This window comes from Sarcophilus harrisii, chromosome 3 (genome assembly GCF_902635505.1).
Source record: "Sarcophilus harrisii chromosome 3, mSarHar1.11, whole genome shotgun sequence".
Lineage (NCBI taxonomy): Eukaryota > Metazoa > Chordata > Mammalia > Dasyuromorphia > Dasyuridae > Sarcophilus > Sarcophilus harrisii.
Window position 1 is genome coordinate 81,225,593 of NC_045428.1, and position 25,521 is coordinate 81,251,113.

General features: G+C 33.4%; 1 protein-coding gene across 3 annotated transcripts in view; it reads right to left on the reverse strand.

Annotated features, from left to right (window-relative positions):
• The window catches only part of BMPR2 (bone morphogenetic protein receptor type 2), a 187,108-nt gene that overhangs the window by 45,299 nt on the left and 116,288 nt on the right, over nt 1-25,521 (reverse strand). For all 3 annotated transcript variants that reach the window (XM_023500692.2, XM_023500690.2, XM_023500691.2), the window contains exons 2-3: nt 23,482-23,652; nt 23,034-23,204 (exon numbers count right to left, since the gene is read on the reverse strand). In XM_023500692.2, coding sequence (XP_023356460.1) covers nt 23,034-23,204; nt 23,482-23,652 — 342 coding nt within the window. The remainder of the gene's footprint in view (nt 1-23,033; nt 23,205-23,481; nt 23,653-25,521) is intronic.

The window sequence follows — 25,521 nt, forward strand, 5'->3', positions numbered from 1 at the left end:
TTATAGAACAATAATATTCCATGACATTCATATACCATAACTTATTCAACCATTCTCCAATTGATGTTTGATGCTACTTCTGATTCTAAATACAATACTCTTTCCATTGCATCACACAGAATATAATCTCATATATATGAAAGAATAAAAATCCAAGATTCAAGAAAATTTGCAAATAAAATTGGCTTTTATTAATTAATTGGGAGGGGGAATTAGAAATAAAAATAATTCCTCCAAAAATCTACATTTAAATTCCTTAAAGTAGTTTTAATGCAGCTGATGCTAATGACTGGAAGGATTAAATGTCCAATTAGATAGTATTGCATAAAACATGGATAATACATTTATATATGCTTTTAGAGAAAAGTTTGATAAAATGCTGCATTTTAAAATAGTTATCTCTTCATCTCATTTTAAAAAAAATTTCCTGTCAATAGTCTTAATATGAGGTGACAGGGCAAGTACTTAACTACCAAACAACAAAAAAATAGGATATAGAAAAGGTATCCAGGATTCATTTTTCTGCATTATCAAGTATATGTTAATGCATGACTTTAGGGGCAATGAGAAATCTTTTAAGTAATTTACAACTGTGGCTAAATTTTCCAAACACAACATGACACTAAAATGGCTATTTAATATCCAGCATCATGTTAAGGGTAGTAATGTAAATTTTTTGCCTCGAACTTGAATAACTAGATATAAAAATTAAATGATTATTCAACTATTCGGATTATTCTAGATTCGCTTCCAAGTTTAACATACATAAAGACATCTTATGTAGTTATGGGTATGTATGTTACCTAATTATCTGCTTTTTACACATTTCATATAACATTTATTCTCATATGGTGACACAATCCACACATTTATCATTTTTAATAATTTGCAGAGAAAATTCTTATTTTTATAGGTAGAGAAATTCCTCACTAGGAACTTCGTATACTAAGGAAATTACTGCTCCAAGGTAAAAACAAAACAAAACAAAACAAAACAAAACAAAACAATCCAGCCTGATAGCTATGGCAGCAGGACCCCCTGGGATGGAAGAAAAGCCAGTTTCTGAGTTAGAAGACCTGACTCAGACCCAATCTCCTCTGCAACCACAGGCAAATCCGGCTCCAAGTAACTCTCAAACTCTCAACCAGAGCTAAGGGAGTTCTCCCCCTACCACTGATCTGAATTAACAATAATATCTCCAACAAGGATTTGTGCTATTATATGTCATCTACATACGTTATCTGTTTTAGGAATTCTTCTCTCCCTATACTCTCAGTGACTTCATCATTTCCCAGGGGTTTAATTATTTCTATGCTGCAGGAATCATAAATTTGGCAATGGAGACTGAGAAGGAACAGTGAGACAGGTAGAAAAAGACTCCGGAGAATATGTATCCAGGAGAATAGGGCAGCTGTAAAGACATTAAGATGGTTTAGGCCAGGGGAAAAGCAAAGATAAAGACAGAGAAAAGGCTATCATATTTGGTAATTGGAGAGATAACAGAGGGAGCCAAGATGTTGGAGCAGCAGGAGACAGTACAGCTGAGCTCCCTGACCCCAAGAACTCCTTCAAACAAATCCAGAAAATCTCCCAGCCAGAATTCTACTAGGGAAACACAGAACTTAGAGTGAGTCACTTTTCCAGCCCAAGTCAGCATAGGGACAGACAGAGGGAGGTCCATGTACACGGAGGCTGGGGTCTGACCAGGCAAGAGCTGGATGAACAGAGCGCCTCCCAAGCAAAAGGAGGCTGTGCACCAGGGCAAAAAGAGATCCTCACCCCAGACTAGTGCAGCCTTAAGCTATACAGTACTCTGAGAGCAGAATGGGTGCCATCTGGTTCCAGATCACAAATGTAGGGGGATATGAGAAAGGGACTCGTGCCTAGGGATGGCAAGCTAGGCTGAGAAGCAGCTTCTGGGTCGTAATAGTTTAACTGACAAAGAAGGAAATTCAGATAGCAAGCAGGTGTGGTGTGGCTCACAACCCAATAACAAAGTGTGGTCCTTAGTTCAGCTTCTAACCCAATCTGAAATCTGCAGAAGAATGACTAGAGCAGAAATCTCTGATCTAAAGGGAGCTGCAATTCTGTCAATCAACAGTTTCCCACTGGCTGATAGTAAATGAGTACAGGAGCAGTCTATTCTTGTACAGACACAAACCCAGGTCAGCAACTTTGCAAAGTTCTAACCAGGAGAGGTTTGACCAAACATTTTTCTGGACCAGACGACCCGGGACCCACTGAGAAATTGTAGGTCCCTAGCCAGAGATATCCATGGAATACTACGGCAACAAAGTACTCTACAGCAACAAGTCTAGCCCAAAAATTCCTTCCAGAAGTGCACAGAACCTTTCTTTAACATCAAGTCCAAAACCAGGAAGGTAGTTGGAAGAATGAAAATACAAAAAGAACCATACCACAAAAAGTTATGGTAATAGGGATGCTCAAGAAACAAAGTCAGAATAATAGAATCACTTCAGTGTCTATAACAGGAACTCAAACATGGGCACAAATTCAACTAAAATTCATGGAGGAGATGGAAGAAGAGTTTTAAAAAGTTAAAAAAAAAAAGGCTTTTATAAAAGAAATTAGTATCAAGGGGGAAAATGGGAGTTATGAAAGAAAGAATTGGAAAAGGAATTAATAAACAACTTGGCATAAGAGCTATAAAATCTTGTCTGAGGAACAAACTGTCTGAAAATTTGAATGTATCAAACAGAAGCCAATGACTTCATAAGGCAAGTATTAAAACAAAGATAAAATGCTGAAAAAAAAAAATCCCACAGCAAAAACAACTACCTGGAAAAGATTGAAAAAAAAAAAAAATTAACAATCACTGGATTAACTGAATACCATGACCCCATTCTACCAAAAAAAAAAAAAAAAAAACCCCACAGAATCTATCATGCTCAACCTCCCAGACATGCCAATATTCTCCTTTAAAAGTAGTAGTCACTTGGTAATTATTAAAACAATCTACATTATGGCAGACCTTCTTAAATCTTTTTCACTTGCAATGACTTTTCTTTCTTTCTTTCTTTTTTTTCTTTTGCTGAGGCAATTGGGGTTAAGTGACTTGCCCAGGGTCACAAAGCTAGGAAGTATTAAGTGTCTGAGATCAGATTTGAACTCAGGTCCTTCTGACTTCAGGGTTGGTGCTCTATCCACTGCACCTTGCTAGTGCATCTAGCTGCCCCTTGAAACCACTTTTCACATGAGAAATTTTTATGTAACCCAGGTATAAAAGTATATTAAATAGATATAAAAACCAAACATTTCCTGGTGATAAATCATAATTTCATGACCCCCACATTTAGTACATGACTCCATACGGGGTTACATCCCACAGTTTAAGAAGCTTTGGCTTAAAGTATATCAAATGCAAGGACTGGGATGAAAATGTCCCTCTTCTCTTTGAGAGCAGTAGAGCTGTGAGGAATCTCATGCCTCATACACTAAGAAATTGTAAGGTCCCTAGCCAGAGTTATCTGTGGCATACTACGCCAACAAAGCACTCCATACCCCTAAAAAACTGCAACAAAACTATTCTAAAATCTCATGCTTCTCAGGAAAAATAACCACATAAGAGAGATTGCTGCCTCATTTATTGCACTCTGGGGTCTCTGGAAACTCATTCAAGAAGAGTAATAGAACATAATATCATATTCTAAAGGGAAAGAGGCTCAATAACCTTGAGAAAAAGATAGCTAAGGGATAATAACATCAAGAACAAAAGACTTTTTGGGAAATGCCTAACTGTGTGATCCTGAGCAAGTCATTTAATCTGTCTGCTTCAGTTTCCTCATTTACAAAAATAAAAGTAAATCAAGAGGATGATTTCAGAGAGGCCTGAAAAGATTTACTTGAACCGATACCAAGTGAAGTGAGTAGAACCAGGAGACCATTGTGCAGAACAAGATTATACAATGATCAATTTTGATGGACATGGCTCTTTTCAACAATGAAGTGATTTAGGCCAGTTCCAATGCTCTTATGAGAGAAGACTGTGGGAACTGAGTGTAGATCATAACACAGCATTTTCACTCTTTTTGTTGTTGTTTGCTTGCATTTTGTATTCTTTCTCATTTTTTTCCTTTTTGATCTTATTTGCTCTCATATGCAGCATGATAATTGCAGAAATATGTATAGAAGAATCACACATGTTTAACATAGATTACTTGCTACCTGGGGGAAGAGGAAAAACTGGAACACAAGGTTTTGCAAAGGAGAATATTGAAAATTATCTATGCTTATGTTTTGAAAATAAAAAGCTTTAAAAAACAAAAAACAAAGCAAAACAAACAACCCTCCCCCCCAAAATAAACGTAATAGCAGCACTTACTTCTCAGGGTAGTTGTAAGAATAAGATGAAACAATATTTGTAAAGCACTTTGTAAACCTCTAAGAGCTATAAAATTGCTATTATTTTCATTGTTATTACTTGTCCCCTGCAGTTTGGTTCAGGTCCGTGATTCTCTTACCTAGAGCCAATTTGAAGGATTATTCAAGGCTTCCAGTTGTCTACTCCTCCCTATTAGCACAGATTGTCCAGACTGAATAGCCACTTATAATTTCGTATCTCCTAAGCAATCCATTTAATATCTAACTTCTTAAGGAGCTATTATTAAGTAAGGAGAAAACACAGAAATATCAGAAAAAAGAACAAATTTGTTATAACTATCAATAACAGCTGTTGTTACTGTTGCCACCTCTTAGTGACTTACCAATGGTCATAGGGCCAGTGTCTGAAGGTTGGATTGGAATTCAGGTCTGACCTCAGGTCATCACAGTGAGCAACCCACAAAATGAAACTCTGGGCAGATGAATATACCTATGTCTCTAGGGGGAGAATCCTCCAGTTTGTTTGTCAGAAGCCCCACATAGAAGTCAGAGACTTTGGGACTTGATTTGTTTCCAAAATGCAATGGATCCCTTTATTTGCATTTATCTATCCTCAGATAATGAAGATTTGACTGCAAATGCAAATGTGGCACAAAATACAATTATAAAATTACCTTTTATGTATTGATAGTATACTAATAGTGCACTTAAAGAAAAGTTTGAAATTGTTCTTTTCTGCTTTACATAAATCCTGACAATAGCATTGTCTTATCTTAATGTTTTAAAGTATGAATGCTAAATGCTTTTAATGTCGTCCTATAAGTCAGCTATTAGAGACTTGTAAAAAATTTTGCTTTATAACAACAATAATTAAAGAGAATATGAGCAACAGATTATTTGTCATACAGGCATGCAATAAACATGCAAATTAAGTAAAAATTCTTGTCCTACCCCATAAGCTATATTATGATCTATACATGCACTGTGCATGAAATGACTCTATAATCTCTATCTATCCTCAATACTTCCTCTGAGATTCACTTCTACATTTCCATAATCAACTGAACATTTTCATTTGGTAATATATTTTTTGATTTTGGCTCAAAATCAAAATGTCTAGAAACAAAATTAACACTTTTACCCCCTTTCAAAAGACCAATTAGGTGGTTGGGGCAAGGTGAAGAGGAGGGAGGAGGGTGTTGGGAAAACCTGACTACAGAGCTGAACTTGAGTAGTTTTTTAGCTGTGTGACCCTGAGCAAGTAAACTTCATCTGTCTCCCTCAGTTTCCTCATCTGTAAAATGGAGATAATAACAGCATCTATTTTCTTTAATTAAAGATTTTTCTTTTCTTTTCTTTTTTTTATTTTTTATTTATTTATTTTTTTTATTATAGTAACTTTTTATTGACAGAATCCATTCCTGGGTAATTTTTTTTTTTTTTTTTACAACATTATCCCTTGCACTCACTTCTGTTCCGATTTTTCCCTCCCACCCTCCACCCCCTCCCCTAGATGGCAAGCAGTCCTATATATGTTGAATATGTCCTAGTATATCCTAGATACAATGTATGTGTGCAGATCCAAACAGTTTTCTTGTTGCACAGGGAGAATTGGATTCAGAAGGTAGAAGTAACCCGGGAAGAAAAACAAAAATGCAAACAGTTTACATTCATTTCCCAGTGTTTTTTTTTTTTTCCCCTTTGGGTGTAGCTGCTTCTGTCCATCATTGATCAATTGAAACTGAATTAGGTCTCTTTGTCAAAGAAATCCGCTTCCATCAAATTACATCTTCATACAGTATCGTTGTTGACGTATATAATGATCTCTTGGTTCTGCTCATTTCATTTAGCATCAGTTCATGTAATTCTCTCCAAGCTTCTCTGTATTCATCTTGCTGGTCATTTCTTACAGAACAATAATATTCCATAAAATTCATATACCACAATTTACCCAACCATTCTCCAATTAATGGGCATCCACTCAGTTTCCAGCTTCTAGCCACTACAAACAGGGCTGCCACAAACATTTTGGCACATACAGGTCCCTTTCCCTTCTTTAGTATCTCCTTGGGGTATAAGCCCAGTAGAAACACTGCTGGGTCAAAGGGTATGCACAGTTTGAAAAGATTTTTATTTTCAAAAAATATGCATGGATAATTTTTCAACACTGACCCTTGCAAAACCCTGTGTTCCAAATCCCTCCCTTTTCTCCTTACTCTCTCCCCCAGATGGTAAGTAATCCAATATAAATATGGCATCTGCTTCTTAGAGTTGTGAGAATAAAATGAAATGATATTTGTAAAGAACTAGGTAAATTTGAAAGCACAATATATATATGTGTGTGTGTGTGTGTGTGTGTGTGTGTCTTTGGGAAGTGAATAATAATAGAAATTTCCAAGCTGATGTCTTATCACTATGAACATGAAAAATCTTCTTTTAGATACAGAACATCTCTCTCTTTTTTTTTTTTTTTTAAAAAGGGGATTCATAATAGATTTTCTTTTTTTTTTTTTTTTTTTTTTAAATTTAATAGCCTTTTATTTACAGGATATATACATGGGTAACTTTACAGCATTAACAATTGCCAAACCTCTTGCAGAACATCTCTCTTAAAAGATATTAAGCATTGTCTTGCTTTCTCATGAATATGCTGAACGTCATTTAAAATTTATCAGATAAGTTATCATAATTATGAAAATAGATCACAGAATTCAGAACCATAAGAAGCTTCAGAATTATCTATTCTGGTTCTGTCATCTCAGACATGAGGAAACTAAGTGTCAGAAAGATTAAGTTACTTATACATGATAATATAAACAACAGGTAGCAGAAACAGAATTTCAAAGTAAGTTCTTTAGTACTTTTCCCACTGTCCCATGTTGTTTCATCTATGACTGTACAATGCTATAGAATCTAAACATGTTCTAGATGGGTCTACATATGAATATTCTACCCATCCTTGTAAATCACCTTTCCTGTGCTTGAATTCAATGTAAACTGAGAGGCATAAAAGGAAAACCCAACTATTCCAAACAGAATTTTTTTTGGCTGCCAACTGGATAATTGGAACGACAAAGGAAAAAACTGAAATCATACATTTAGCATTCAAGCTTGCATACTGACAGATAAAAATCAAAACAATTTTAAATGCTCATCAGAATGTGCTATATACAAATAGATGACCTCAATCTCAAAGTTAAACTGATAAGGGCTGCTTATGTTACAATAAATATTTAATTACTAAAGGAAACATGCAATAGTTAACATATGGCTACAGTGATCCTATATCCTAGATGTTCTGGTACAGCTTCTATTTCAAATATTCTGTCCCACTGTCCCCATAAACCAACAGAATGATCTGAAAATTCCAATATTTCAGCAAAAATTAAAAGAACAAATTAACACAGTAAGCATTACAATAAATATATCTCAATAATAAAAGATCGAAAGTCACAGAATGGAGAATCACAGGCTAAAAAAATTATGAAATTACATTCATCATCAAGAATGAAGTAGTTAAATAGTGTGTAGGCATCTGGTATTCCATGAGTACATGTAACATTATCAATGATTTGTTAAATAGTAATTGCTATTTAAATATCATAGCTACTTCATATAAATAATAAGTCAGAAAATCTTTTATTAGACATACACTGATAGGAAGTTTGACATGCCAGAATTCAGAAAAGGGAGATAACAGTGTAACAGAAAGAAATATGTAGCTGTAGAACCTAGGTTTGTGGGCTGTCGGGCAGCAAGCAAATGGGAACACAAGAAACTAGGTTAGCTGATTTGTAAGTTATCCTCCAGTTCTAATTTACGGTTTTAGAAATCTTATTATGAGTACTTAATTTCTTAAAACAACAGTATTTTTAAATTAATAAATTAGTGAATTTCTAAAATATAATAATTCTATGCTCTAAAAAAGAACATGTGTGGGAAAAGAGCTGAAAATAGTATCATTTAAAAACTTGTTTAACATCATACTAATTTTTTTTATTTCAATGGCTAAATATTTTAATGGATTAACTTTCTAGTATTTGTCAAATGAATCTAAAAATGAAGTCCCAGAAAGACTGCCAGCAAAAATAATTCAATATACAAAGTCAAGTGTATATGCAATAAAAAGGCCTTTAAATGGAAAGCTCTGTAAACCTGATTACACTATGACTTTTAAAATGTTCTCCTTTGAATGTCACAGAATCTATGTATGTTGTACATTAAATTGTCCTGGTCTCCTAGTTCTTGTAAATCCTCTTCTTCCCCTTCATTAGTTTTTTCAGTTAAACACTCAGCCAAATTTAAAACACTGTTATGTGTGTGTGTTATGTGTGATGGCTGAGCTTGTACAAGCAAGTGCTTCCTGCATACAGATCAGACGGGGAACCGCTGTCTGCCTTATTGGAGCCTGGGATGTTTCTGTTTACAAATCCTGGAGCCAGGCCGGGGCCTTGACTGGAGGCATGCAGTCTGCTTCCTTGCTACACTCAGCCTTTGTCTGGGTCTGTGTCAAAGAAAGAACAACATTGTTGTGTGTGCAGTTAGCAGCAAAGGAACAGTTTAAATATAACACACCAGCATAGGCTTTTAATTCTTTTATAATCTCTTGCAGAAAGGTAAATTAAGGATTAGTGGTCTTTTAAAGAAATAATATCCTTCAATAAAACTAAGGAAAGGTATATCAAGTAAAAATAATTAATATACAATCAGGGTGAAATTAATTCCTTAAAGAAATCATTCTGGTTGTTAAATTTTTACTAAGTATACTTACTGTCTGGTTTACTTAAATATCAATGTGTTGGATAAATATTTTAAAAGTTAAGAAAAATATACAATATAGATTTATCTAAACTAATCAGTTTGAAAATTCAACTATATCTAGCTATATCTAGCAAAGAATGCTAAAAAAAAGACATCTTAAAAATATCAGGTTTATTGCTTTTTGTTCTTTTTGCTAGTACTGAAATATCAAACATTTATTTAAGCTATCTCAAATCTTTCCCTATGTTACACATTTTTCCTACTTAATAAAAACAAGTATAAAAGTGTGTGAATTCAGTCAAGAAAAATCTCAGAACTACAATAAAATAGGAAGAGGACTGATGAATTGCAAGGGGCAATGAGGAGGAATTAGGTCAAATTATAGAAATGATTATGAAAAGCTTTGAAAGCCACCTTTCAGGCAATGTAAATATTTATTTTTATATGTTTTTTAAAGTTTTTTTAAATTCTTATTATGCTACTGGGGATGAGTAAAGGAAACTTAAGCTTATACAAGTTTTTAATTGACATTCAATATAACCTATTCAAGTAAATAAATGTATTTTTCTAGGACAAAAATATTATTTTAACATTGAACATAAAAACAAGATTTCTGCAAATATAAATGTAAACTTTGATAGATATGACTAAAACTTGAGTCAAACTCAAGAGTAAAACTTGAGAGTAAAAATTAAATCTATAAACTTTACTGATTTTGAAATATATTTAAGAATAAAGATGATAATATAAAATATAATTCCCAAATTTTTTTTGTTTTCCTCTTCCATGCCTTAATGAATCCCATTCTTAACCAAAAACAAATTTTTTTGACCTTTTAAGAAAGTTAAATAAAACAAGAGTTTGTCACTTCAGATAATAGGTTTAGAACATAATAAAAAATTATCTACAAAAAAATAATTGATGAAAAACTCCAATAGCCTTGCCTAGCGAAGGAAATATAATCTGAAAAATTAAATTTATATAAAGACTCAAATATGACTGATATATATGGCATTTTAAAAAACTCAAATTAAAAGATCTTAAACACAATCCACAGTAACCCTAACAGCAAAGATAGTTAATGTTTAACAAAAATTGTTTGTCAAATGTTTCTTTTACTGTCTAAGTGATGAAAAATATGTTCAGAAATCACATAAGCTCTTAACTCTCAGTAGGTGAGAGTTCTAGCACTTATGACAGAAAAATAAATTGTCTACAAAAAATTAAGGCAACGCATTCTGTTCAATGAAGAGACGGAAATTTCAATTGAGCTTTCCCATGGATTTTCTACCTGTTTACTTTTAGGAGCTTGGTAAATATTAGTTGAATTATCTTTTTTTTTTCCTGGACAAACCTTTTTAATATGTGGTTGTTCATGAGTCCTACTGACTGAAACTGTGACTTGACTATAATAGTAAGTAGACTACCTTTGTAAATAATACATTTTAAGCTTCACAGCCATTCTGCAAAAGTATAAGACTGATTAAGTCAAAAACAAAACCGTTTTCTTTGGTATTTTAAAATATCTAATTATGTTATCAAAAAAAAAAAAATGAGTAAAGACAGGCAGGAACTCACTAACCACATAGTTTTCCTGTCCCACTGAAGACTAAACTCAGCTAGTAGATAAAGCATTAATACAGATTACAGTGTTTGAGTAAGAATTCACTGGAGGCAAGAAAGGGTAGAAGGTAAAAGATGAAACAATGAGACATTGAAGAGAATAGGTATTAGTAGATTCATCAGGTCAAAACAGCAAGGAATCCAGCAATATTTAGAAAACAATCTGCGATTCATCTGTAAAAATCCATAACATACATATATTGCTTGGTCTCAAGTATGCATTTTAATGCATTACAACTTAGTTTTAATATTTTGTAAGTACTGTCTTAATAATATATAATATACCCTTCCCTTACACAAACATTCAATAAGCATCTATCAGTTTGTACATCTTAGACAAAAAATACAGAAGGGTAATAAACTGAGCTCAGTAATGAATTGAAGCTATTTGATACAGTGGATAAGAGTAATGCATTTGGAATTAAAGAGACCTGAATCCGAATCTCCTCTCAAGACACTACTAACTGTGTGATCTTGAACAAGTCATTTAGAAATCTAAGCCTCCTCATTTTTAAAATATTATGAGAATTGACTCAAATTTATAAGAATATAAGCCATTCTCCAATGGTCAAAGGATATGAACAATTTTCAGATGAAGAAACTAATTTCCAGGTATATGAAAAAATGCTTTAAATCATTATTGATTTGAGAAATGCAAATTAAGACTACTTTGAGTTACCATTACACACCTCTCAGAATAGCTAAGATGGCAGGAAAAGATAATAATAAATGTTGAAGGGGATGTGGGAAAACTGGGACACTAATGCTTTGTCGGTGAAGTTGTGAACGGATCCAACTATTCTGGAGAACAATTTGGAACTTGCAGCACTGTCTCAATTGGGCTTGTATTCCGAAGAGATCATAAAAAAGGGGAAAGAACCTACATATGCAAAAATGTTTGTAGCAGCCTTTTTTGTAGTGACAAAGAACTGTCACACAAAGAAACTGAGTGAGATGCCTATCAGTTGGAGAATGGCTGAATAAGTTACAGTATATGAATGTTGTGGAATATTACTGTTCTATAAGAAATAATTAGCAGGATGATTTCAGAAAGGTCTGGAGAGGCTTACATAAACTGACAATAAGTGAAATGAGTAGAACCAAGAGAACATTGTACATAGCAACAACAAGATTATAGGATGATCAATTCTGATGGACGTGGCTCTTTTCAACAATGAGATGATTCGGGCCAATTCCAATGGTTTTGTGATGAAGAGAGCCATCTACATCCAGAGAGAGGACTTTGGGAACTGAGTCTGGATCACAACATAGTATTTTCACCTTTTTTGTTGTAGTCTGCTTGCTTTTTGTTTTCTTTCTTATTTTTTTCTCTTTTTGATCTGATTTTTCTTGTGCAGCATGATACTTGTGAAAAAATATGTAGAAGAATTGTACATATTTAACATATATTGGATTACTTGCTATCTCGGGGAGAGGGTGAAGGAAAGGGAGGGAGAAAAATGTGGAACACAAGGTTTTGAAAAGGTAAATGCTGAAAACTATCTTTGCAAGTATTTTGAAAATAAAAAGCTACTATTACATAATTTTAAAAAAAACTAAGCCTCAGTTTTGTCATCTTTAAATAGGGACAATAATAGTACCTGCCTCAAATAATCATTGTGAGAATCAAATGAGATAACTTGAAAATTTTAAAGACTACATAGAAATACTAGATATAATAATTATTGCTATTAATAATTACAATAAGAAAGGAGTAAGCTGGATTACATTTCAAAGAGTGCCCAGAATTTTTTTTTTCACTTTGGAAATTTTTTTTTTTTTAAACACATATTGTTTTATGAATCATGTTGGGAGAGAAAAATCAGTGCAAAAGGGAAAAACCATGGAAGAGATTTAAAAAAAAACAAAAAACAGAAAAAAGAAGTGAACATAGCATGTGTTGATTTACATTTAGTTTCCTTAGTGCTTTTTCTGGATGCAAATGGCATTTTCTGTGCAAAGTTTATTGGGACTGCTTTGATCACTGAACCACTGTGAAGAACCAAGTATTTCATAGTTGATCATTGCACATTCTTGGTGTTATTGTGTACAGTGTATTCCTAGTTCTGTTTGTTTCACTCATCATCATTTCATGTAAATCTTTCCAAGCTTTTGCAAAATCAGTTTGTTCATCATTTTTTATAGAACAATAATAATATCCCATTACCTTCATATACCACAACTTATTCAGTCATTTCCCAATTGATGGACAACCACTCAATTTCCAATTCTTTGGTACCACAAAAAGAGCTGCTACTAACATTTTTGCACATGTATACCCAGCATTTTTAATGATCCCCCAAATTCATATTAAAAATATATACACATTTCAATATCTTACAATAACCTTTTATTATCATGAATCATAACAACCAACGAACATATTGTTAAGTATCAGACACAAAGATACAAATAAAAAAGCGAAAAAAGTCCCTGGTCTCAAAGGAGCTTAGATTCCATTGGATCTGCAAAAATTTTGCAATCAGAACACCTGGGTTTGAATCTTGGCTCTCCTCTTTACTATCTGTATGACCTTAACTTCCCTAGAAAGAAGTTTCTTCATCTGAAAAAAATGTTTTAACTAAATGAGTACTATCTAGAAAATTTATGATTGAAAATGTAGATAGACTAGTTTGAAATGACCACAAAATAAGGCCCCAAATGGACTCTAGAAATTCTTTATTACAATCACAAAGATTTTCAATACTACACACATTTTTGCTTATGAAATAACTGTTAATACTGAGCATAGCAGTCAGATATCTGAAAAAAGCTAACAATGAATATGTGGTTTACTGCCAGAATTTTTTTTCTATTCATATGAAATCATGTAAAACATATTTTCTTATCAACCATGGTACAAAACAACAAAAACAAACACAAGAAAAATAAGGAAAGTGAAAAAAATTATGCTTCAACCTTCATTCGGATCCAATCAGTTCTTTTTCTGGAAGTGGATAACATTTTTCATCATAAGTCTTATAGAATTGTTTTGGATCAATGTACTTAACAAAATAGCTAAGTCATTCAGAGTTGACCATCATCATGACAATACTATTGTTACTGTGTATGATGTTCACCTAGTTCTGCTCACTTTACTTTGTATTAGTTCATATAAATCTTCTCACATTTTTTCCTGAAATCAGTCTGTTTATTCCTTCTTATGATATAGCAGTATTCCATCACAATCACATACCACAACATGTACAGAAATTCCTCACATGATGGACATCCCCTCCATTTCCAGTTCTTTGCCATCACAAAAAGAGCATCTTAATTTTTCCACATCCCCTCCAACATCTGTCATTTTCTTTAATCAGAAATATTTTTAAAATATAGTTTAGCCCACGCCTTCCTCACTACATAGCAGGTACAATGCAAACTCAAAGAGTCCATAAAAAACATATCTCATATCACAAATACCTATAATCACATAATAATCTATTGAATATTTTAAACATAAGAAAATTAATAATCAATTTCCCTCTATTTGAAACATTCATTACTTTTTAAAGGGAAAAATGTCATGTTCCCCAAGGATATAAACCAACCTTTTATGACGTACAAAAATATTTAACAATAATTTTTTTGAAAGCTAAGTTTTGTTTTTATTCACATTTTAGAATGAACAAATCTGAGGTCAATACAGGTTAAGTGACTTGCCTAGAATCATATAGCTAGGAAGTATCTTAGCTGAGATTAAGCTAAGGTCTTCCTGATTCTTAAATCTTAAATCCAGCCTTCTATCCACTCTGTCATCCAGCTGAAGGTGTTTCCATCTCTCTCAGAAACCTCAGCATAAAATTCCTTACAACAGTGCTGTCAAGGACATGTTTCCAGAGTCCCTGAGTAGTTTTTAATGATTATTTCTGCAATCTGTTATGTACTAACAATACAAAATTGGTCATAAACCTTTGCAGCCTCTCAGGCTCTGCTTTCAGACACTTCTTTTTTTCAACTCTAATTTCTCCAAGAACCACTTCACCTCACCTTCTATTTATCCTTTTCTGTGCCTTTAGATTTAGTTTTTAATTCCATTATCTTAAAAATCGCACATGAAGATGCCAAACTTTCCCAGAGGCTACACTCTATTCTCATGTACATTGTTTTCATTTTGTCTTCTAATTGCTTCCCTACTCCTATAATTTCCCTCAATTTTCAAACATGCTCCACTTTATCTGTCCGTCCAACTAATTACCTTCCTATATCCCTCTTCCTATCATGGCCTGAAGTCCTTGAGAAGCACATCCCCAATCAATGCCTCTACTTCTTTCATTTCCTTAACTTTTTGCAATCTGGCAAATCTACCCCACCATTGAACTGAAACTATTGTCACCAAAATTACCAATAATCTCATAAATTACAAATCTAATGGCCTTTTCTCAATCTTGTAGTCCCTGATATCCTTTTCTTGAAATCCTCTTCTCTCTAGGTTTTCATGATGCTACTTTTGGTTCTAGTCCTAAGTCTATGACACCATAGCCTATTCTACTAGATGTTCATCCAGACCATGCTCACTAAAAGTGGATGTTCCCCAAGGTACTTACACTTCTTACACTATCTTTCTTCCTTTCTCCCTCTACATAGCTTCATTTGATGACTTCATTAGCTCCAAATGGATTCAATTATTATCTCTATGTTTATGATTTCTAGATTTCTTTACTCAGTCTTAATATGTCATCTGACCTTTAATCTTTCATTTCCTTTTCATTTCATTGCCTATTAGGTATCTCAAACTGGATGCTCAATAGACATCTTAAACTCAACATGCTCAAAACTTGCTTCTAAACCCTCTCCTCTTCCCAATTTTCCTGTTACCATTAAAGGCACTACCATCTTCTCAATCACCCAGGCTCACCTAAATGAGCATCCTTACTCCCCAGTATGGAATTACTGCTTTAAGTCAAATTCTTATTTTGTATTTGAAGAGAATTTACTGCATTTCATACAAATCTACCAGTCTGCATAATCTTTGATGTTGAAGATTCTTTTAAAACACTCCTTACCCTGCCCCCCCCCAATTTATTTTAAAAATAAAATTTAAGTCTTCATAAAATTCACAACAGGGAAAAGGTTGTACTTTTTGACAGTAAAACCACTGTAAAACCCTAACATAAAGAGCCTAAACTAAAGGAAAGAAGTTCCATATCTGTGCTAGTGCAAATAAAAAAAATAAAGGAAGCCATTTCTTTTGTTCCATAGTGAAATGTCAAAAGTTTTGTTACTATAGCAACATGACAATTCATATTCTACAATATATAATGCTATTATCAAAGGGTGCTATCTCTTAATACTCTTAATTATTGGTTTCTTTATGGAGGATACTTTCCCAAACACAGTTCAAACCATCTCATTCATTTATTCATTCATTCATTTGTTCAACAAACATTGACTTAATGCCTAACAAATATGGAGAAATATTAGTGTTTGATAAAAGTACAGCATATATATGAAATTATTCTAGTTGGCTGGAAGCTGCACTAAGAGATATCTACAATGGCAATAGATGCACCAAGTTGATGCTATACATACTTTCATGCTTAGAAGAAGTCATGATAGGAACATAGACACACATACTTTAAAACTATATACTTTCATGACTTTTCTGAATATTTGGTAGTATCATAGACATGATTAATTAATTGAATTGAATGATATGCATGAAAAGCAGAATCACAGTGGGCTTGAGAATCATAATACCAGGACTTTTAGTCATACTTTTATTTTAAGCATAGGAAAATGTCTTTCCAACACTCAACCTATTGTTTTAAATGTTAGTTATCTTCTGAATTAGGAAGCTAATAAATATTTTCTTTAAAAAATCAATACAATGAATATTCCAGTCTGCAAAACAGTAGTTTCAAGCTTATTTGGTTCATGAAATAGATCAACGAGCAGCATCAGAAAATTTGGGTCTTTCCAAGTGTTATGCAATATGCTGGCTTTTTATACAGTACTATGTTCAAATGTGCCCCTTCCTTCCCTTACCCAGTAAGAATTTCCTCATAACAAAGATGAAAAAAATAACAATTTAGTAAAACACACAAATTGTGTTTGAGAGACATGCAACGCTCCATATCTGTGGTATCCCATTTTCTTCACTGAATCCAGGAGGGAGGTATATTTTTTAAGATATTCTTTAAAGTCAAGGTTGGACTTGTATTTTTTTTAAAGCTATGATAGGAATATAAGTTCCTATTAGATTAGGATGATTTTTAATGTGGATCTTGAGATGGAAATACACACATCATCTTTGGATAAGCCTAGCTAAATTAAGAGAATAAATTCATAACTTTAGAAAAGTTAATAACTGGGTGATGATATTTAGTCCCAGAAACCCAGAGGACAGCTACTAAAGTGCAGAGGACTTCTAAAATGTGATGATGAAGAACTGAAAAAGTATCCACACTAATGAAACTATTTTGTAGCTCTATCTTCTGTTCATTTTGTTTGTTTGTTTCTAGCATGATTTAATGATTTAATTGAAATTACCCATTGATAACTCACATAAAGGAGTACCACTGGTTTATTATTTCTGGTGACTCTAGTGACTCTAATTTTTCTCTAGTGACTAATAGAAACCTAGTTTTTTAGGCCTGACTATATATATATATATTTCAGTAGCTCTAGCTGAAGAGAACAAAGCTTTAACACAGTAGAAAGAACAGAGAGAGAGCATTTCCCAAAGTGTTAGTGTCTTGGGCAAGGCTGTTATCAGGATGAGTGGCCAGCACTGCTATTCTCAGAATTTGGAGGTTTTCTTATCTAATGGTGGAAGTTGTTCAAGTAGTAATGATGGGACACTAACTTTGAGATTATGGGCAAGTCACTTAAGCTCCATGAGCCTCAGTTTCTTAGTCTCTAAAATATGGAAAATAGTATTTATTTCACAGTTGTGATAATATGGGGAGTTCTTTGCAAACTTTAAAGTGCTACATAATATTGTTTTTTTGTTTGTTTGTTTTTTGTTTTGCTGAGGCAATTGGGGTTGTGACTTACCCAGGGTCACACAGCTAGGAAGTATTAAGTGTCTGAGACCAGATTTGAACTCAGGTCCTCCTAACATTAAGGCTGGTACTCTATCCATTGTACCATCTAGCTGCTCCCATAATATTATTGTTAATATTTTCCACAAGGGTTGCTATTCTCAATGCTGATTGCAAGGGCTGGACTAGAAACAGGACCAGTGACCTGTGGTAAAGAAGGAAAATCTTGGGACTCCTGGGCTCTGGGTCATGGTCCACCTCTACTAGGATACCAGAGGTGGGGGTAGTCAAGACAGTGGTGATGGTATGACTTGAGTGGCATATGCAGCTTGGTTTCTTGCTCTCAGGATACCTTGCTGCTTGCTATTCAAAGAGCTTCTTAGTAATCTAACACTTTATGTTTCTAAAAACATACTGTTTAAAAAATTAAAAATAGATGTGTATGTATCATGGAATATTCTAGTTCCTAGATAAATTCTGTATCTGCTGAGAACAGCACATTTTATTTCCCTTTATTTAGCAGGGGTCTAACATTTTTTCTTTCACTCAGGAAATGCTTTTGTATATCATGACAATTTTCAACCCACAGTGTTGACAAAATGGCCATTCTTCTGTATAGATGACTCTCTCTTATTAGTTTTCTATTATATTCACTCAGTATTCTTTTTATTCAACATTTATAATATTTGCTATTATCTAAATTAAGATGATCCCTTAGATGGTGTGACAAAGCAAAATACTAATAATTTTACTAATAAAGATAGGAACAAGTAGATTGTGCAGTAGATAGAATATCAGCCCTGGAGTCAGGAAGACCTGAGTTCAAATCAAGTCTCAGACACTTGACACTTATTATCTGTGTGACTCTGGGCAAATTAAGTCCTATTGCCTTGCCACTCCTCCCTCCTGCCACTCACTGCCCTGCTACTGATGGATGATTTCAGTTTGTGACACTTACGTGCCAAGTATTTATTTCAAATATTCAATCTAAGAAACATTAAGCACACTGTTCTCGATACTCTGGATATTTAAAATGAAAAAAATATAACCTGTATACTTCAGGAATTTATTATCACATGTATATATATATTCATGAATTTGGCTGGCTGTAATAGCTAAAGTATATAATCTAATATGAGAGTGGCTTAAGACAATGAGTTGCTGAGAAGTAAATTAATAAATTATATTTATCTTCGCACTTCTTTCCAAAACTAGACAAAGTAGAAAAAAATGAGAAGGGAAATCGTAAAAAGAAAAGGCAGGAGAGTATTCTAAAAACAGTTTGTATCAACTCAAAAGTAAGCCCAGAAGAATTAAGAATAGGAATACTGGATACTCATCAATCACTCCTTCTTAAACATTATGTTTAAATCTCTATTGTATTTGATTTTAAATGTTTAGTCTTATATGCATTTTATTCATTATCAAATGTTCTAGAAATGATTGACTTGGCAAAACAAGTAGAATATTCATTGCTTTGGGGATAATTTCTGTTGGTTTGACTATTTCTTGATTTGAAAAGATTCAGGAAATATCTTTGTCATGTTCCTCATCTGCTACTCCAAAGGAAAAGCAATAAAGAATTGGGTAACAACCCTTCCTTCAATTGAAGGAGGGCAGAACAGGCAGGCTTGCAATTGTAACAAACAACAGTAGCACAAAGAACATTCTTCTCTTGCAGGGAAAAAAAAAAAGGAAATTAAGAAGAATAAAATGTTCCTACCATTTGATGAGATCAAGGGACTTCTTTTAATGCAATCCTTTTCTAAAGAAAGAAGTACTAAGAAAGAGAATGAAGGTTTCTCAAACTCACACATTACTTTTTAGATGGATCTGTTTTTCAGCAGAATTGCTATGCTGATCCTATGCTTCAGCAAAATGAGTTTTTCCTAAAAGTCACTTTGAAAAGTGATTAAAATAGATTTTTAAAAACCCACTACCAACACCCACCCACCAAAACCATGCCTCTTTGATTATAACTATAGGGTCTTTTGAGGTGCAGGTAAATTATAGTTCCCATATTCAGTTTGAAAATACTAATACATATTGCTTCAAGCATCACTGAACTGCAGCCATATGGCTCAGAGAATAGTGCTGCTCCTGGAGTCAGGAAGCTGAGTTCAAATTCAGCTTTTGATGTATTACTATGTGACTCTGGACAAGTCCCCACCTTTGAGGTTTGCCTTCATCCAGTGGAGAAAGAAATGGCAAACCATTCTCATCTCTTTTCCAAGAAAACCCCATGAACAGTCATTGGTGTGTTATGGCCCACAGGCTCACAAAGAGTCAGACGTGACTGAACAACCAGTTTAGCAATTAAAAATGAAGAGGACACATAGTTTAAATAGAGTTTGTGGGAGAAAGGCCTGGAGATTGGAGATGGACCACAGATCAGTAATGTGATGTGAAAGACACATTCGATGTTATTTCAAGTTCCATCCTCTCTTGTCAAGTGGAATCAATATATTTCTTCCTCCCCACGAGAACCTTTCTTATCTGAAGAAAGTTACAACCAATCAACAATCATTTATTATCTACATAGGGCTAGGCTCTATTTTAAGGGACTGAAGATAAAAAGGCAAAAAAAGAAAACTATTACATTCCATCATGAGAAACATCATCATATCTGAAAATGAAAAGATCTGGAATCAGGGATATGATGGAGCCAGTTTAAATCAAATCAAGAAAAAGCTGATTACTAAATTTTCTGTTTAAGCATTTAGACCCCAGAATTTGGCAAACACTACAAACCAGAGCAACATCAGTACAGCACCAGGTACCACTGGAACAAGAAATCTGAGACAGTACTCCTTCCACCTTGGGAGCAGAGTTCAAATTTTTTAAAAAGGCCAAAGAAGATGAGCATTAAAACTTTTATGCAGGGCAGCTAAATACAGTGGGTAGACTAGTTCGCTTGAAGTCAGAAAGACTCCTCTCTCTGAATTCAAATCTGGCCTTGGACACTTACTAGCTGTGTCATCCTGAGCAAATCACTTAACTCTGTTTTCCTCACGTGTAAAATGAGAATGGGGAAGGGAATGGCAAACCACTCAATATCTGTCTAATATCTGTGACAATATCTGTGACTAAATAACAATAAATCAGTGTGATTATCTCATTAAGCCATTTTTCATAATCACCGACTTGTTTGAATATAGCAGGATTAAGTTGTTTTAACTATATGCCCTATTAGCTTTTACTTACACCAACTTCCACTCATATCTAACTATACTGACTTTCATCTTTCCTCTAACAAATCAGTAGTCTGACTTGTACACAAGACAGTTAATTCAGAAATAGATTCCACAAGAAAACAAGTGTTTTCTTCTGTTAAAGTATACTCAATTTGTGTTTGCGTGTGTGTGTGTGTGTGTGTGAGAGAGAGAGAGAGAGACAGAGAGACAGAGAGACAGAGACAGACACACACAGACAGAGAAAGAGAGATGTTATTTAACGCATGCCCCGTCAAATTCCTAATTCTTTTTGTAAAGAAAGGATTCATGAGTAGAAGCTTGAGGCTTCTATATGTTCTACAAACTTTGACTCCTTTCTTTCTTTATTCCTAAAATCCATGTTTTCTCCTATATTTCTCATTAGCCTCACTTCTTCCTACCTTTACAGTTAAGTTACCAAATATCAAAGTATATGTTGATTTGTGTTTTATTGGTGTTGGTGTTGTGATTGTTCTTTGTAGAATTCTCCTAATCACCTTCTGCAGATACTATTGGTACATAAAGTGAAATTACTTTAATGGTATTCTTTTATCAAATATTTACCATAAGTACTTTAAAAAAAAAAGTGACCAAATGTCGCATGAAATAATATTTCTTGTTGTCTTTGGGCAATGGATACTCAAGGGAAAAGTGATGGCTTAGTAATGTTTTAAAAGGACAAGAATTTCTATATGTGAAAGTGCTTTGAAAACTATGTGAAACACCACTAAAAATATTCTGATCAAGAAGATCAAAGGATGATGCATATTCTTGGCTCTAGAGGGCAGAAGTAGGAATGATTTGAGAACTTCAGAAAGGCAAATTCAAGCATAAGACAGGGAAACAACCTTCCTAATAATAAAAGCTATCCAAAAATCCACATAGGCTTTTTCAAGAGTCATGATTCCCCTTTACTAAAAGTCTTTTGGCAGGAGTTATTTTCTCTCTCCTTCATCCATTTTATGAAACAACCCGTCAATACCTTGGCAATTGTGCCACTTCTAACACAGACTTCTCTCTGCACTTGGTCTAGTATGACTGTACTTGTCTTTGACCTGTTTTTGATCTCATCAATGATATTTCTACTTCCTCTGTAAGTAATTGGGCTGTTATGTTAAAATCTTAGGGTGGCTGGTCTCTTATTATTGATGGTAGAAGACAAGTACTCACTTTCCAGGTGTGATGTTCAGTATGAATTGGACTAGATAAACGGTTGATCTCAAGCCTCAAGCCTGAATTAATTCAGTACTAAATTATATCCTATTTTAAGTGATTCTTTCCTAAATAGTTATTCAAAATAAGTAATACTGACAAATCTTTTCTATTTTATACAGCATTTGACAAGTAAATATAAACACAATGATTTTAGAGGGGGTAATGTACTATCAAGTAGGGGAAATAACAAAAAGCTCTCTATAAAGGTGGCAAGTACTTTTTTTTTTTTTTTTTTTTTTTTTGCTTTTAAAAGCAAAAAGTTCCAGATTTGAGTTACAGATTCTCTCTCTTACTTCCTCCCCACCCTATCCCCACTGAGAAAGCACATGTGAAGATATACAAAACATTTCCATAAAAGACATTTCTGCATCAATTTTTAAAACAGAGGGTGAAATGAGGCTGACAGTCAGGGGCACTGGAAAATAATACCCAATATCTACAAAAATCTATGGAAGAAATAATGAACAGAATCAAATTAGATGATCAAATAATAATAATAATACATCTAAAATTGAAGAACAAGTCCAGAAAGCAATGGAACTAAAAAGACAGGGATACCAATGGAGCACATGGACTCTCACTATATAATTGCTTTCTCTTTTTCCAAGTTGTATACTTCTCTAATGATAGTCATTATGATATTTCCTTTGCACAATTTCTGGTTTATAATATATTGCAGCTTGTTGACGCCCAGTATGCTCTTCTCTGACTTTGCTTTGTTCTATTAGGATTCTATACTCCTCTCTTATTTGTGATTGAAGAGAAAATAATTTGTCTAGAAAATTTAAATTTCATTAAAATTAACATGTACCTCTTCAAAATAATAATAAAGAGCCACTGTAAATTTATCTAGAAAAAAATAAACCGAGAATATTGGCTTCAAGTTTTAACTTACTCAAAGGTGTGGTATCAGGAGGTGGAAAGTTCTCAGTGAAGTTGACATTACATAAGTCTGTTCTGCAACAACAGAAACGGTAAGTTCCATTCTGAATTGAGGGAGGGGTGGTTGTTACAACACATTCTTCAAAGTGACACTCTTCAGGGTCTCCAATGTGAGACCAACATCCTATAAAGCAACATTTATATAAAGTAAATTAGGATAAGAATCACACTTTCCAAATTTAGTTTTCATATATACACATATATTCATTTGCATTCAGTTATTTTTCCTAAAAAGGATTTAAATTTAGCTTTGCATTTTTCTTTTCTGCAACCAAACTAAAATAAATAATTTGTAAACTCTCAGGAATCATTGGATTCTCTGAGAAATGATACCTCAGCCCATTACAGTAAACAATTACAAGATAAGCAAAATCAATTTAGGTCAGGAAAATATGATTTACCTTGTTTCACAAGATTTATGTCCCCTTTAGATTTTTCCCAAAGTCCATAGCAGGTGCTACCCTTTGAACATAAAACAGTGCCATTTTCATGGGATATACGACTCTCACCAATCCCTGGATCTTGCTGATATGGATCTTTAAATGCACATAACCGTTCTTGATTCTGGGAAGCTTAAAAAAAGAAAAAGAAATAAAGGAATCAATGAAAAAATAAAATTCATAGTTTTTTTTTTTTCAACAAAAAACATATCGAGCTATATGTATTTCACTTTTCTGTTCCCAACACTGAAAGACAATTAAATAACTACTGTTCCTTAATTTTTTAATCTTATATTGTCCAACAAGAAAATAACTTTCAAGACAATTTGAGAAAAGCATTCATGACCAAAGAATAATGTATCTTTAACATAATAAAGCTGTTACCAGGAAAATAGTAGACACTAAGCTTATTGTTTACTTTAGGTGAGATTGTATTGTCAATTTGCACATATGCATGCCCCAAACTAGAAAGAAAATATTTTCCCAATGTTTGAGGAAAACCAATGTTGAGATCTTACCAATTTTCAAAGAAGTATGACTATTAGTAACTGTATTACTTCTCCCCAAAAAGATAACTTTCACATCCTCTGGTATTTATGACACGTGTCACATAAATTGGAATAATAATGAGTAAATTACAATCCTTAGATAAATCTAGATAAATGAATAAGTGGAAAATTCCATAGTACTTCATCTCTGTATAATAGAATTTTATATATCATGATTTAATAGAATTAAAAAAACAATGCCTGTCTTTTTATTTGTTTTATTAAATAACAAAGAATAGTACAATACCAAGAAAAGATCATCAATTGTCACAAAGACCAAGCTTGAACCAACATAATTTAAATGATACTGGTATCAGTATCATTTTCTCACATACAACTTTGCTTTACTGAATCTGATACAATTACTACTGTATAATTAATGTCTTAGGTGCCTTGTGCTCAACAATATGTTTGGCTTCACAGAATACATAAAGGTAAATAAAAGACACATCTCCTGATTTCCTAGTAAAAAGCCCAATTAACTGGACAAGAAAGCTTTCCTAGACTTACATGAAGTGAGCAGAATCAGAACAGTGTACATAATAAGAGGAAGATTATATAATGATCAACTATGATAGACTGAGCTTTTCTCAGCAATACATTGATCTAAGACAATTCCAATAGACTTGGGATGGAAAATGTCATATGCAGCCAAAGAGAGAACTATGGAAACCGAATATGGATCAAAGCACACTATTTTTATTTTTTTTGGTTTGTTTTTTCTTTCTCGTGGTTTTCCCCTTTTGTTCTGATTTTTCTTTCACAAAATGAGTAATATAGAAATATGTTTTAAAGGACTGTGCAAATATATCCTATATCAGGTTGTTTGCTATCTTGGGGAGGGGAAAGTAAGAGAAGAAAGGAGAAAAAAAAATTGGAATTCAAAATCTTACAAAAATGAATGTTGCAAACTACCTTTACATATAATTGGAAAACTAAAATACTATTGAATTAAGAAGGGGGGGAGGGGGTGGGGAAGAAAGGAGAGAGGAAAGAAGAAAGCTTTCCTGTTCGAACGAGAATATACTCTTTGGACAATAGCATAAGAGCAAATGTTTATAAAGTGTGTTAAAGTTTGCAATGAATTTAGCATACATTAACTTAACTGACCCTCACAACACCAATGTGAGCTTGGTACTACTATTATTGTACACGTGAGGAAACAAACTGAGAAGTTAAGTCCAGAGTCAGAAGGCTAGTTGGTATTTGAATCAGGATTCAAACCCTAGTCTTCCTAATTCTAAGTCCAACATTCTAACCATGATAGTTTTTTTTGCATTAGATTTTATTTTTTTAAGAAGCAAAAATCCTTTTCTTTCTCTTTTCATTCTATCAATGAAGAAAAGAAAAATAAACTACTCTTAAAACATGTTTAATCAAGCAAAATATATAACCATATGCATATATATATATATATATTAATAGGTAATCTGAGTCTTTTAATTCTCTATCA